General features: G+C 37.6%; 1 protein-coding gene across 2 annotated transcripts in view; it reads right to left on the bottom strand.

Annotated features, from left to right (window-relative positions):
• Positions 1 to 525: 525 nt before the first annotated feature.
• The window catches only part of ST6GALNAC3 (ST6 N-acetylgalactosaminide alpha-2,6-sialyltransferase 3), a 571,422-nt gene continuing 557,073 nt past the window's right edge, over positions 526 to 14,874 (bottom strand). For both annotated transcript variants that reach the window (XM_003260221.3, XM_030825173.1), the window contains exons 4-5: positions 7,563 to 7,670; positions 526 to 6,505 (exon numbers count right to left, since the gene is read on the bottom strand). In XM_003260221.3, coding sequence (XP_003260269.1) covers positions 6,319 to 6,505; positions 7,563 to 7,670 — 295 coding nt within the window. In that variant the 3' untranslated portion in view covers positions 526 to 6,318. The remainder of the gene's footprint in view (positions 6,506 to 7,562; positions 7,671 to 14,874) is intronic.

Below are 14,874 nucleotides of genomic sequence, written 5' to 3' on the forward strand. Positions count from 1 at the left end.
ACAGCCCTTTAATAAGCCTGGCATATGAGTAGAAGTTATTATTTCCAAAGATGACTCTCATTGTGAGATCATTTCCAAATATGGATCTCTTATAGAGTTGGATAGACAACTATAAGCTGATTTGTTAAAAGAAAAATTATCCAGATTTGACATTCAACTGCAAGAGTGTTGAGTTTTGCAGAAAGAAAATAAGAGGAGGGAGGAAAGTAAGGAATAAGGAAGGAAGGGAGGAAAGAAGGAAGACTTCTTTGTTCTATGCAACTTATGTGCTAACCCAACTTTGTTAATATGTGTGACACAGCAAAAAAAGAAATATATGTCAGCATCAGATAGTTAATATGGACAAAGCAAATTCCAGAGGCAGACCAACATTTTCTCTTGTTATTGTTTATAGGAGTATTCTGGATATGTTTCTGACTTGGATATCAAGTGTATTAAAAATCCCATACCCTCTTTTCCCTCTGGCTTTGTTAACATATCCTTACTTGTCCTGTTGTAAAACAAACTGAAATATGCCAGTAGCTCTTTGCCATTTTGTAAGCTTTATTCTAAGACACAATGCTTATAAATAAAGCACTATAATGCCATAAAAACTCTCAACAAATGTACAACTGTGCATTTACAGTTTCTCCTAAAAATAGATGAAGATTACGGGTTTTAAAATGAATGAGAAACTACAGAAAAAAAATCATGGGAACTCAGGAAAATGAGTGAAGCAAAAAATGTACCGTATGTAACAGAAATGGGTATTTACTCAGTAACGGTGACAACAAAGCTAAACACAAGGAAATTAGTACTTTGTAGATTAGGTAACAAAAAGCTATAAAATTGCCTCGTTTTGATCCCTTTGAAGTTTCTTAGAAACGGCTCTCACTTCATAGGCAAATATGTGAACTTGGTAGTTGACTGTTTATTCATCAAGATGTTCTTCACCTTTATGGAAGGAAGTGAGCTTTTATTTTTCTGAAGTCTTCAAGGCGTGAACAAAAAGAGATGTATCTGTGGAGAAAGAAGAGCTTTTCTACTAAAAAAAAAAAGTGCCTATTCTGAAAAGAAACAAAAAAGCAGTTAACTGAAAAAAAAAAAAGAAAAAAACTAAATGAGATTTTCTGCACTGTTACAGTGCCCAAGGACAGTTCTGATTCGATGCCTTAGCAATTTACATGGAATTTTATTCTGGTGTTTTCTCTACAGTTCAGCAAAAACAAGCAACAGAACAACATACTATTTCTGAGCCACAAGAACCATTTTCAGAGGCCAGTGTATGTAGTTTCAAAATTCTTCACTTCTAACAGTATCATATAAATGGACTGTAGAGAAAAAAAAAATACTTTTAAATCTTTAATGCTGACTAAGTCTTGTGGGATATTTGGGGCTTTCATTCACCTTCTAGAAGGGTATCTGGGCTCAAAGGTCACATCTAGCGCAGGGATGAGCATGAACCCAAAGGGTGGTGGTAGTGCTGATGGATAATTTCACCAACTTGGGCAGCAGAGTTGGTTTGAGTATGAGGACACTTTAGCTCTGGGGAAATGTCAACAGCAGGGCCTGCCAGCTTCACCAGGCAACCTCCAACACTCAGCAGCTCTTGGTGTATCAATGGCTTGCTCATCCTCAATCACAAAGAGAAAGTAAGAAACTCAGCTTTATGTTCTTTAAACAAGTCCTAGAATTTTGTGATAACAAAACATAGCCTAGCCTTACCAATAGCAACAAGCAGAGAGAAGAGAGTGTAGACAATCAATGGAATATGTTCCTTCAATTATGAAAATATTTCTCCACTTCAGTGTGGGAATTTGTCTCATTCTGAGCAGAATTAGCACAATTTGGAGCCCTTGGATTCCATGAATAGACTCTTTAGTAAATCAGTTAGGCATTCTTTTTCCGGCTACTCTTCCGTCTAAAAAGTGTAGTGGAAAAAGTTCTAGAGAAGAAAACATGAGACAAGAATTTGAGTCTCAGTACTGCCATTGGTCCAGTTTATAAGTACAGGCAAGTTGCTTCACCTCTGTCTGTTTCCTCAGCTCCAAGGTGTAGGAGTTGAATTGGCTGGTCTTTAAAATCTCTTTCAGCTCTAAAAGCCTAAACTACTTGCAAAGGCTAGCACTGGCTCCTTCAGTCCCTAATCTGTGTACACGATTAAAATGATGAGGTCGTGTCTTTTAAAAATGATGTTTTAAGAAAAAAGCATTTTTTCTCTCTTGGCCCTCAGACTGTAAATCCTTTGTTGTGCTAAGACATGCAAACAACTGACACTGAATAACATAATTTATTATTTGCATTTGACATGTCACATTAAAGGCTAGATGGGCACACTTTTTTTTTTTTAAATCAGTCATCTGATTATATTTTCTTGCTTATTGAAATTAAACCGAGCTCATAATTAACATCCAATTAACACTACCAGGTGAAGTTCTTTAGTGTTGTCTCTTCTCTAAGTAACAGTGATTTTCTTCAGATGGCCTTCTACTTCTTGGAAGGTCAGCAGGTCCTCAATTCAGACTCTTGTTCCTACCTCAGCTGATTCATACCAAATCCTCCAAGAGCAATCTCCTTACATAATTTTCCTTTTTCACAGTGGTCACAGTTCTGTAGCTATATAATAAAAATCATGCAAATCTGGATTTTGCTTATGCTAAAGACTGGCTTATTTGAATAGGAGGACCAATGTTCATCTACTTCAGTGTGAATGAAGCTTGATGCAATGTTTTTCAATGTGACTTTAGCTAAGCCTGCAATCGGCAGAACCTACAATACAGATTGCTATACTTACAAGTCTGATTTGTGACAACTGTGGCATCTGATTGTGTTTTCTAGATTTAGCAGCTTCTCTAGCTTTATTCTTCTGGCCAGCTTTTGAATATGATTTTATGTACTTTTAGCAATCAGTCCATTTAATTTGGATTTTTGCTTTTTTCATCAGGATTCAAAATGTAACCCAACAAATTTCAGATGAAGTCTAAAATAGGATTTTCTGTGATTCACATACAGCAGTGAAGAATATAGGATTATATATATGCCTTTATATATAGTTATAAGTATATAGATGTATATATATGTGCATTCACACACACACAAATAGACTCTATGTGCATATATACAAACATTCCTCCAAATTCCAATTGCCTTTTCTTTGATAGGTTTGATAGCAATGTAAAATCATATACTCTAAAAGGTTTCTTATTCACATTATCATCATAACAATGTAAATCATTACTACTTCTCACTTGGTTAAGTTGGAAAAGATTCAAACACTCATTTTAAAACTCTTTAAATTACCTTGCTTTTTCATAGAATTATGCAGAACAGAAAATAATATTTAGTCTATTATTTTTATCTTGAATGTTTTCATGCCAATTTCAGAAAAATTGTGACCCTTTTTTATAGTTCATTTTCCTAGAACCATGGATAGTATTGAAATATTTTTATTTTTCACAGATATTAATTAATTTCTGGGATAAATACACATCAGTGATAAGTAAGTTCAGTTAAATTTTTCAATGTTTCAATGTTGGATAGAATATCTTTCATTTGACCAGAATCTGTGGGAATTGATCAGAAATGTGCATGGCAAAATAGTCCTTGAATTGCTCCCTTACCAAGCTCTTCTCTATCAGCAAATCATAGATGAAAAATTTATTCTCAACATGGGAGAAATTAGACTTTGCATTTTCACTAGAATTAGAAAGATGGAACAAAGAAAAACAGGAAATAAAAGCAGAGAAAAATAAGTTGTGAGATTCTATCAAAATGCTGATTATACTGCAAATTATTCAGTTGAGTCTCCAAATTGAGAAAAACTTGTTTTTTTTTTTGTTTGTTTCCTGTTTGTGGAAAGAAAAAGACAAAGAAGACAACAATAAAAAGTGCAGAGTAGCAGTTTAGTTGCAAAAAGAAAGGAAAGAAAGAGGAGACGAGAGGAGAGGAGAGGAAAGAAAGCCCTTTCCCACCCCCTCCTAAGAAAACACTGGACTCTACATATTCCACACACACCTTCTGCCATAGAGTGAGGGATACAGTATACTGCAAAAGTGTTCATCACAGAAAGCTACAACGAGGCAGGAGAGCAAGCAAGTTTTCAAATGTTTCTCATCAGTAGGGGCTAAAACAAATAAGAGTTGGCCCTTCATTTATTAGAAAACTAAACAAATTAGGTTCATGTCCCAAGGCATTCTGATTAATCAAGGATTTCTTTTTATTTTAAAGTGAAACAACACGGGGAAAAACAGTCTGTATGGCAATTTTAACATTTGTCTCTGTTTGTTTATTTTTCTTTGAGTGGGCATTTCTATCATTAGCTCAAAAAAACTTAACATTCATAGAATTAAAAATTGCATAAGGGAACAACAAAAGAATAACAACTCCTTCCAACGATAGAACTGGGGCTTAGTAATTTTTATAGGTGTGAATATTGAGGTATCAAAACGGCAGAAGAGAGTAGGCAAAAGGCCTTTATCCAAGATGGCACATTTTAATGATAGCTCACCATAATACTTAGCACTAGTAAAGACCTACAAGTGCTTCTGAAGTGAAATGTATCATTACTTCCAGTCTCCAAAACATTCTATACGTTGAGCCTGGCTTTTGCCTTTTGAATCATTCTGCAAGGATATTTTTGAATTCTCAGCTACTCTTTCAGCAAATCAACCCTTTACTACTTAATGAGCAACGAGTATATGAAAAATAGAATTGTCTCAACCCTAGGACAGGAAATTATATTTCTCTGCCTTCATTTCCTCCTGTTGTCCCTGCTTTTTCATCTTTTCCCCACCTAAATAGAACCACACGTGTGTATATATATGTATATAGAAAAACTTCTCAAAACTACTTATTTTCACACGGGTCCTAGCATATGGCCAAGACCATCCTTTGTGATACTTTTTGTGTAATCCTGATATAATGTATTTGGCCCAGAGATCAACTGGTTACTAGTTTACATAAATTCTATTCTATACAAATATTAGTAAGTAGAGCAATCTGGAATATTACAGAACAATGACCAAATTACAGATCATCTGCTAAAGAGAGCAGAATACACAGACAATAGCCCAATGGGGTGTTCAAGGGCATCACATGGTATAACAGATGTTAAAGGACCCTAAATGACAAAGCACTTTGGACATTAAGGTCATTATTATTGTTGTTATTGTGGCATAACAACTGACACACTATGGGAAAAATAAATCCCTAGAAGGCAAAAAGCTCTGGTCAGGTTTAATATAAGGAATCATTTCCTCTCCATGTCTAACAAACAGTTGGCACTTGGCAATGAGAATGTAATGTTTGGAGAAACACACCTTGGGCCTATAAAATAGAAATTTGAATATACAAATATATATTATGAAGTATGATAGGATACAAATTGATGTAAAAATATGCTTTGCTGTCTCTATTTCATGATTTTAAAAATCATATGGTTTTGTGTTGTTGGATGTTGAAGCAGAGTTAGCAAACCCTTTGGTTATTTTTAGGAATGTTTTCACAGTATATGTTATTACAGTGTTGAAGTTGGTATCTTACATGTTAAGTAGCCTTCTGAAATATTTAGGACTCAACTAAGAATAACTAAACATTAATATAGATCATTCTAATCACATGTTCAGTTATACTGTTGGTAGTAAGAATGGAAGGTAAGAGTGGAAATTCATCAAGATTTGCTACTTGGCCCATTTTGATTTATGTGTTTGAGATAGTCAAGTAATCCTGAAGTGTAGGATGTCCATGAAATCTTCATTGTTAATTAGGCAATGGCCTGAGGCTTTAGCTGTAGGAAATACTGTAGAAAGATGGTATATTAGGAAGAGATATTTTCCCATCCTTAGGCTAACTAGTAAGATACTTGCACCCTGATAGCAGTTCTTGGGTCAGTGTTTGACAATCAATCATTCTTCAAGATGGAGGAGCTGCTGAGATTCAATAAGCCATTGAGTCAATCACCTTGCCTCATGAGGCCAAATTCTTTTGGCTTTTGGAAGTTACTCACTGTTGAACAATTCTAGGCAGCCATCTTGAAAGATAATCTTCCCATTTCTTAGGTCACAGTTGTCATGTCACTGGCCTTCATCTCAATTCCAGTTAAATTATAAAGTGCGGTATGTAGTGTTGAACCTCCAGAAAGAACATCATGAGCACAACCATCCTCCATGAAATGCCAAGTTTAAATTACTAGCAGAGTCACCATCCACATCTGAGAGTGTACAGGAACTTGATAATCGCTGTTGTCTTTATCATTATCATCATCTCCATTAGCATCATCAGCATCACAGTTGCAGTATGGGGATCACGTTAAGTGATGCGGCGAGATCAGAAAAACCATTATCAAGACAATGTCCAGTTTGGATGTGTAAATATTATCCTGTGCTTCTTGGCCCATTTAGCAAACACTTTCTTTTCAGTGATAAACCTATGACCCCCATATGGGGCATGTTCATGAAGAAAATATTCATCACACTCATCCCTTCCTTGTTCATAGTAATGGTAGGGGACTTTTCTATACCCTTCTGTCCTAGAAAAGAAAAAAAAAGGAGAGAAAGACTGAGATGAAGAATGAAGCACTCATTTACAAGAATCCATTATGTACCCAGTAAATGCATTTAGTCACAAACCCATACATGATTCTTGTCCATGAACTCAGTTAAAAGCTATTATATGTATGAAAGCTTTTAGGAAGATGTACCAAGTTCTTAGTGGTTTCATAGATCAAATAAAATTTATGTATCACACCAATTACATTCAAATGTATGGCTATCTTTTGAAAAAGGAAATGGTGTATAATTGAAGAAACTTTAGATAGACTCTTGCAGAACTTGAAGAAACGTGATTTTTCACAGTAAGATAGATACTGGTTCATCTGAGCTCCATTATGCTTATAGTTAGGGAAGAAATATTTGTTCATGAAGACTGTGGCTGAGAGTTAGCATTTTGACATTATGATTAAAACAGTCTGTGAATTATATTGTGCCAATTGTTGGTAGGGAAATAGATTTCATTATCCTGATGAAGCATGGAGGGTTTGTTTTATTATCTAATTAGAAACTATCCCACCAGCGAGGATATACTGTGGGTAAACACACTCATTTTAAATAAGGATCTGGCAGATTACTCACTTATTAGTGAAGTATAATTTCCAGGAATTCTTGTTAAGCTGTCAGTTTCTCTGAGGCTTCAGGACATTTTGTCCTTCATGATCAAATCTAACTAACCATTGAGTAGATTGCTATCCATCAAGCCATCAGAGCAGCAGAAATGACAAACCTGCTTTTGCAATTTACACAACCACTAAACTTCTTCTGTATTTTCAAGCCAAAAGTCCCTGCTATGCCACTGATTAAGGGAAAAGTGTTCCTCCTGACATTTGACTAGACTGGTAAATATTTTTCTTTTTATCACCCCTAGAAGTCACAACTTGATGCCCTGACAATAAAATGTCATGTCAGCAAAGAACACTGGGAAATAATTGTTGCTTTACCTGTTTCTCAGATTTATGGTATTAAAATGAATTGTGATATTTTGACAAGATCTCAGAATTGGAGCTGCATAAAAATAATTTCCTGTGATCTTACTTGCAGTAGGTGTCATTTATCATCCCGTAGACGTGAATGCCATAGCAGGCGTCCATGGCCAGAATGAAGGTAAACCACCCTGTGCTGAGATACGAGCCAGACTGGACTCTGAGGGAAATGAAAACAAACAATCACAAACAGAACAAAACACAGAACACACACACAGAACAATAAGGTGTGTGAGAAACGAGCAACATTTCATCAAAAACATAGCACTTGTTATCAGGAAAAAGCATTGAGAAACTTGACAGTATGTCAAAGATGCACACTTAGTTTGAATTATCTCTGAATAATTTATGGGAATGCTCTTGCTCTTACTACCGTAAGCCTCAAAGCTATGTTGTGTGGAAGAAAAGCCATATGGCAAATATCTGAAGTCAAATAATCCTCTCCCTTCAGGTGAAAAATAATTTATTTAATTTTCCATAAGACACAAATTAGTGCTGTCTATCAGAGGAAAGTTTCTCTTAAAGCTGCTTGGAGCCCATGATGGGAACTGAATGATAATAGTGCTATCTTGCTTATCTGGACATATTACTACTTTCTTGAAGGCTGCTTGGGTTTCTCAGTGTAACTTACATGCAGTATATGTGAATAACTTCAAATGAAAGCATCTGAGCATCTGAAAAGATTTCCTTAACTGCTTTCCAGGCATTATAAGACAAGACTTTTCCTTTTTAAGACCTATGTTACCAACTTCTTCATTGTATTTCCATTGAACGAGCTACATGGTAATCACTTCTGGAGGCTGGGGATACAACAATGATCAAAACAACCAAGGCTTCTGTCTTTGTGAAGGCCAGTGGATTGGATGTAGAGGTAGCTATGTTATAAAGGTTGGCCAGGAAAGACTTCTTTGATCATGGGAACTAAGATCTGAAAAAGACAGAGGGGAGGATCAAGGAGGAAGAAGCCATTTGGATCACATGAGGAAACGGTATTTCAGGAAGAGGGAAGGGCAAGGACAAAATCACAAATACGGAAGTATGGTTGGTATGTTCAAAGAAGAGCTGGGAAATGCAGGAACTGAGGGGGGAGGGTGGTGATGTACTTAGATGAAGTGCTGATTGGGCATCTGCCAAGTTCCAAATGGTTCAAAGGAATGTTCGGTGAAAAGCTGGATCTCCATATTTGTCTTCAGCCAATGTGACTCAATCCATTCAAAACAGATGACTGCCCGTCTCCTTAAAACTCTCTCCACAGGGGCATTTGGACTACCCCAATTTGTTTGACAGCTGTGTAGCAACACCTCTGAAAAAGATTAAATGGTCTACCTTCCATACAGACTTCTTGGCCTACAGGAGCACAGCCAGTTCAAACTGACACTTAGATACGGATAACCGCTCTCTGGATACAGCCCTCCAGCCAGTGCTTGCTCCCTACTGATGCTCAATATTGTTGATGCGCATCCCAGTACCAAGCCATCAGTGTGCTATAATTAGGAGCCTTGAATCCTTTGCTGCTGCTGCTGCTTCTTTTTAACAGGCACTACTTAGTGTCAAATTACTTACAACGTGCCAGCATTTCAGGAAAAACACAAACTCACAGTGGGGGTTGATGATTGGATTTTTTAGCCTTTACTTGTACTGACTTTGGGTGATTTACAAGGAGACACAAACTCAGCCCATATACATCCTCTCTGCATACTTGTCACTGAGTCTGAAATGTTACTACCCTAAGTAGCCATTCCTTCGCATCTTCTGGTGTATGGAAAATATCCCAGAAACCAGATCACAGCGAGTTATATACACTTTGCTCTGTGACAGTAGCAGCAACATGGGGCAGCAATAGCTACAAAATGAGTGGGAAGACCTATCTCAGGGAAGCGAGATACACTAACGAACAACTTTGCCTTTCAGACAACTTAACCTGCAGTCAGTCCTGCATTCTGGGGTCTGAGGAGGAGCAGCAATGACGGGAATTGCTTAAAACACCATCTGCTTAAAAAGCCCTTATTTGAAAATGAGAAGAGATCAGAAGAGGCAAAAGTCTTGACAAAATGCTCCCAAATTGAATCTAAACATTTTGTCTATGTACTGAATTTGTCCGGTTATTATTCCTATGGAATTGTGTATTCTTTTTTTTCCTCTTCTTTCTCATACTATTTTTTTCTACCTTTCACTCCCTATCTTGTCTATTCTTCATTATCAGGCTGACCAAGCACTCGTGGAGATCACTAAAAGTTACGGCATTTGTTTGTTTCTACATGATGAGGAAAAAAATAGGTCTCATGTATTTACTCATTTATTCACTTTTCCAACCAACATTTATTGGGATCCTATTATGTGCCACTGACTGTGCTAGGAAGCTGGTGATGAATATTTTCTTAAGAGTACATGGGGTCTAGTGAGGGAGGCACACATGTTAAAACAATTGATCACAATACAGTGCAACAAAGCACAGCCATGTGTTTCAGAGTCAACACAGAGTGCAGTTAGAATTGGAGTGAGGAGATCTGGTTTCATATTGCAGCTCTGCCACTACTTGAACATGAGGCTTTGGCCACTTATTTAGCCTCTCTGGGTCTTATTTTCCTTGTGTCTAAAATGAGATGGTTGAACTATGATTCTGTGATCATCACCCTCAACAGTCTGTAATTAAGTTTTAACCATTGTGCAGTACCATGCTCTATGCATATTGGATGTTGTAATGAGCAAACATGTGAATAGGTCAGATCACATTTCATGCTCGCTTGTGTGATGGGCATGACACTAAATGTATGGGGTCTATATAAAAATATAAGCTGGGTATAAAGTTTTTACCTTGCAATGGTAGTGACAATGGTCACACAACTTTTGTGGGGAGAACTCCATGATTCCCTCCTTTACACTGCCACTCATGGAAGGTGTTGCAATGGCTGACGAAGGCCAAGGGCATAACTGAACCATAGTGCTAAGGGTAAAGGTGAATTTGAGTGAGAAAAAAATAATCATAATTAGGAAAAATCATCCTCCCTTTGATGTGGTCCCTTCACAGAGGTGCTAATTATCAAAGACAAAGATAATATGATATCCCCAGGAAAAAGAGGAAGATCCTCTTTGTAACATATGGACACTTATTCTGCAAAACAAGCAAGCTCTCCTGACACATTCTGGTCCTGCCCACACAGTCATTTCTGAAGGGTCGACAGGAAGCTTCCAGAACACAGCCCTCAAAGAATAAAGAAGATACAATGGTCATAGTGGCTTCTCTATATATCTATGTTCTCTTTACCACAGGAAAAGAGGATCAAGAATTTCAGGGTTTGGCATCTGGTCAAAGATCTTTCCATCTTACCACCTAATGAGGAAACTTTACCACATTTCTGATACTTGATTCCTTTAGGACCTAACCTGATTTGTTTTATTTCTGTGTAGACAGGCCATGCTAATTAGCTCAGTAGCACTTTAAACAAGATGTGTTGCATTTGATTCAGATGGGGGAGGCTCATACTGCCCAAGTGCCCTGTCCTACAAACAGCACTTAATTAGACAGTTGCAGTTCCTTTCCCTGATGCCTCTGATATATTTGGGATGTTAAATGGCATGGGGTTTCCTACCCACAGTACAAGCTAGGGCTAGCAAAGTAGTTCTTTTCTCTAACTATTTGGAGCTAATGTCCATACAGCGATGCTTGCAGTGGAATAATGACAACTTCTGGATGAATCCAGGAATTCTTCCAAATAAATGCCTAGTAATCTGAGTCCCCAGAGGAACTCACTGGCCTGATGGCACTGGCTCTGGAACGTCTTGTAGCTGCACCATTTCCAAACTCTACTGGGTTGCTGTGTGAGCATACTGGAAATGAGAAATTATAAATTATACACAACTAGACCTTTAAGTTTCAATGAAAACTACAACAAAAAGACTTTACCTGATGTATGTGAAATTGTTTATGATTTCCAGCTTGGAAAGACTTAGTGATAACTATCAAATGCCTTAAAGTGATAATTATCAAATGCCTTAAAAATTCTTAAAGGGTATCCTCTGGGGCCAAATACTGTCTCATAATTTGTCACTCATGCATGCAGCACTAACTATGTATCAGCTGGCCATCAACCATAGCATTTTTTTTTTTTACCTTCCACATTTGGGGATCAATAAAAACAATTATTTTCATCCACAAATAAACAATCAAGATTCCCACAGGGATGATAAGAGAATTTAAGCCCCTAATTCTGCGCAATAGGAAAGCTTAAATTAATGCAGCAGAATAATGAGCCATGCAGGGGAAAATAAAGGCAGGAGTGTGAAGAGGAAGCCATCAATCCTTTAATTTTACTGGTCAGGCTCTGCACCCCGCTGCTTCTTGGTAATCAAGATACTTACAACTTGGAAACTACTTAAATTTACTGGCACATCTCTTGGGAAAATGATGCTGTCAAGACCTTGATGGAGCACATGCTTGAAGACATATCATTTAAGATATGATCTTTCATCTAGTTTATTTCAATAAAATATAAGCTACTTTACCCTTGATGTTTACCCCTATTCCTTCATGTAGAAAGGCCATCACATGGATACAGGGATTCCTTGTCTGTCCAGCTATCATGATGTTTACCAGTCTCAGTATTTTCTGCTGTCAGCAACCTTCGTTTGCCTGTACTTCTGTTTCTGAGCACACTCTGTCCTCATTTCTGGAAAGATATTGTGAAGCACCTTCCTCCCATTATCCAGCAAGCTGGAGCCTTCTGAGTGACATTTCCCTTTCAGATAATTTCAGGGGAGGAACTGAGGAAATGGAAATGGCTACTTTTCAAAAAAGAACTGGATTATGTTGGATTTATTATCTGTTCACAGGATGCTCTGCTGATTATTGAATACCAATAGCTCAATGAGTTGGGTTCTGAACCCAAGAAACTCATACTTTGATGACAAAACATTGTAGCACTTTCTCTAGATTAGAGTTTATCAATCTCAGCACTATTAACATTTTGGACAAGATAACTCTTTGTTGTGCAGTGGCTGTCCGGTGCAGTTCTCTTATACATTTTATTAGATTCCCCTCTGTTCCAAGCTCATCTGGGTCCTAAGAGGGCAGTGGATTTCCTGACTCCCCAGGGCCAATTCTTGCCTTAGGGTGATTGCTCTGAGGGTGTCCTTGACCCTAAACAAGGTCTCCAGTTCCTACTCTGCTCATTCACTGTCCCCTGATTTTCTTCATCCAACCAAGCATCGTACTTCCTTCTCCCTTCTTTACAAGTCCATCTAAACCCATTGTCTTACTTTTTAACCTTAGAAATCAGCAAACTCAGTTGGCCTAGACCCAAAGGGCAAGTCTTAGCCTGCAATGGGGGAATGTACAATTAGGAATGCAGAAAAATTATCAGGTGGGACAAGGACAAGGAGTTCAGAAGCCTCAGTATCTATGGTTAACTCCTTTCACGAAATGGTTCCTTTGGGGGCCTTTAGCTCAAACTTTGCAGCTTCAATTCTACTGTTTCTTCCTTGAACTGATGAAAGTCAAGCCTCGGGCACTCAAAGCTAACATTTCAAAAGCATAATAATCATTTATCAAAGCCTGAAGGGTATCAAGACCCCCCTCCCAATAATGGAGGTTTATTGGAGAGCACGGTATTAGCAGCAGCTTCTGAAATCTGCTATACTCAGGGGTAAAAAGAGAATTTAAAAGAAGAATTAATCAATATTTCATGTCTTGTTTTAACACTATTGGACCACAGTTCTCTCATCAATATACTACACTGGCAGGATAAATAAAAACAGCAAAGTAAGTTTTCAGATACCTTCCTAGGGAGAAGAAATACCTGACAGAATACAGATTATTCAATTAAAAGCATTCTTTCCCTCATTTTTTTCAAAAGCACTTGGATAATGAAAGAATACATTTAAACAAATAGTCTTGGCAAGAAAAACAGCTGATGATTATCAGTAGCACCTTGGGATTCAATCTAATATTGTGAACCAGTCTAATGGAAGCAGAGCTCAAAGTGTGGAAACAATTTCAGCTGTCCCCAAGTCATATATTTTTGTATATCATTCAATAGTTGGGAGCTATGGAAATGCTCTGGAGTTTGCCCATTGTATTAACACTGTATATTTGTACTATCTATCAACAGGACATGCCCAACACATTTTCAGGCAGCAACAACTTTCTGCAAATCAGGCAGTGGAATTCTCAGTCTTGTCTTGAATCATTTGCAAATGGACATAAGCTTTTCAAATGAATAAAAACATCATTCTATGGCTGGTAATTCTTAAGAGAATAAACCAAGTGAAAGGAATCCAGGCCTGAAAAATGACAAAAAATGGAAAATGGAGAAAGCAGTAAAGCTTAGAGGAAGACTGTACTTCTATCCCAATCAGCTAATGCAAAGTACCTGTGCTGTAATCCGTAGGCAATTGGACTGTGAATCTAACAAATAGTTTTTCTGCCGGAGAATCAACAGGACCCTCTGACTGGTTATGAATGCAGTGAAATTGTACAAAAGGAGAATAATAAGAAACAACTGTGTTCTTTTCAAAAATGTACATTTAAAAGTAAAATGGTACAGCTCCCAATGGTATGATTTATGGCTGCTGTAGAAATAGAAGATACTACTCACAAAAATTTCTTTGTTCATTCATCTCAGAAATTAAAAGGTTATTTTCTTCTTGTCCTTAGGCTTTAATGCCTTTTTAATTGGAACTGCTGATTTTCTAGATTTCATTCACTTTCTTAACTCAACAATGGAACCCCAATAATGGCAGGAAAGGATGATGGAAATCTTTTGGGTCCACTTCATTTATCAGTGGTCAGTTCCTTAACCACTCAATATGGGTGGATGCTATGGGCTGAATTTTGTTCCCCCCAAATTCATATGTTGAGGCCCTAGTCCCCAGTCTGGTGGTATTTTGTATTTGGTGATGGGGCCTTTGGGAGATAATTAGCTTTACATGAGATTAGCAGGGTGAGTTGTCATATGATGAGATTATGAGGAGGAGATTAGTTTCCTTATAAGAAAAGCAAGAGACACCAGAGTGCTCCCTCTTCCCACCATGAGAAAACACAGCCAGAGGGCAGCCATCTACAAGCCAGGAAGAGAGCCTTCACCAGAAACCTGTAATGCTGGTACCCTGGTCTTAGACTTCAAGCTCCCAAAACTGTGAGAAAATGAACTTCTGCTGTTTACGCTATGTGATATTTTGACATATGATGGCCAGGGCAGACCAAGACAATGTGTGTCCCTTGAGACCCTCCACAACACACCTAAACTCCCCACTGCTTTTTCCAGGACTTCTTTTCTTAAACTCTTTGGTCTAGTCACGTGGGCTCATTTATTGCTCCTTAAACAGAACTTGCGCATCTCAGCCTCTGTCTTCTTACTCCTTACTTC

Source organism: Nomascus leucogenys, chromosome 12, assembly GCF_006542625.1.
Source record: "Nomascus leucogenys isolate Asia chromosome 12, Asia_NLE_v1, whole genome shotgun sequence".
Lineage (NCBI taxonomy): Eukaryota > Metazoa > Chordata > Mammalia > Primates > Hylobatidae > Nomascus > Nomascus leucogenys.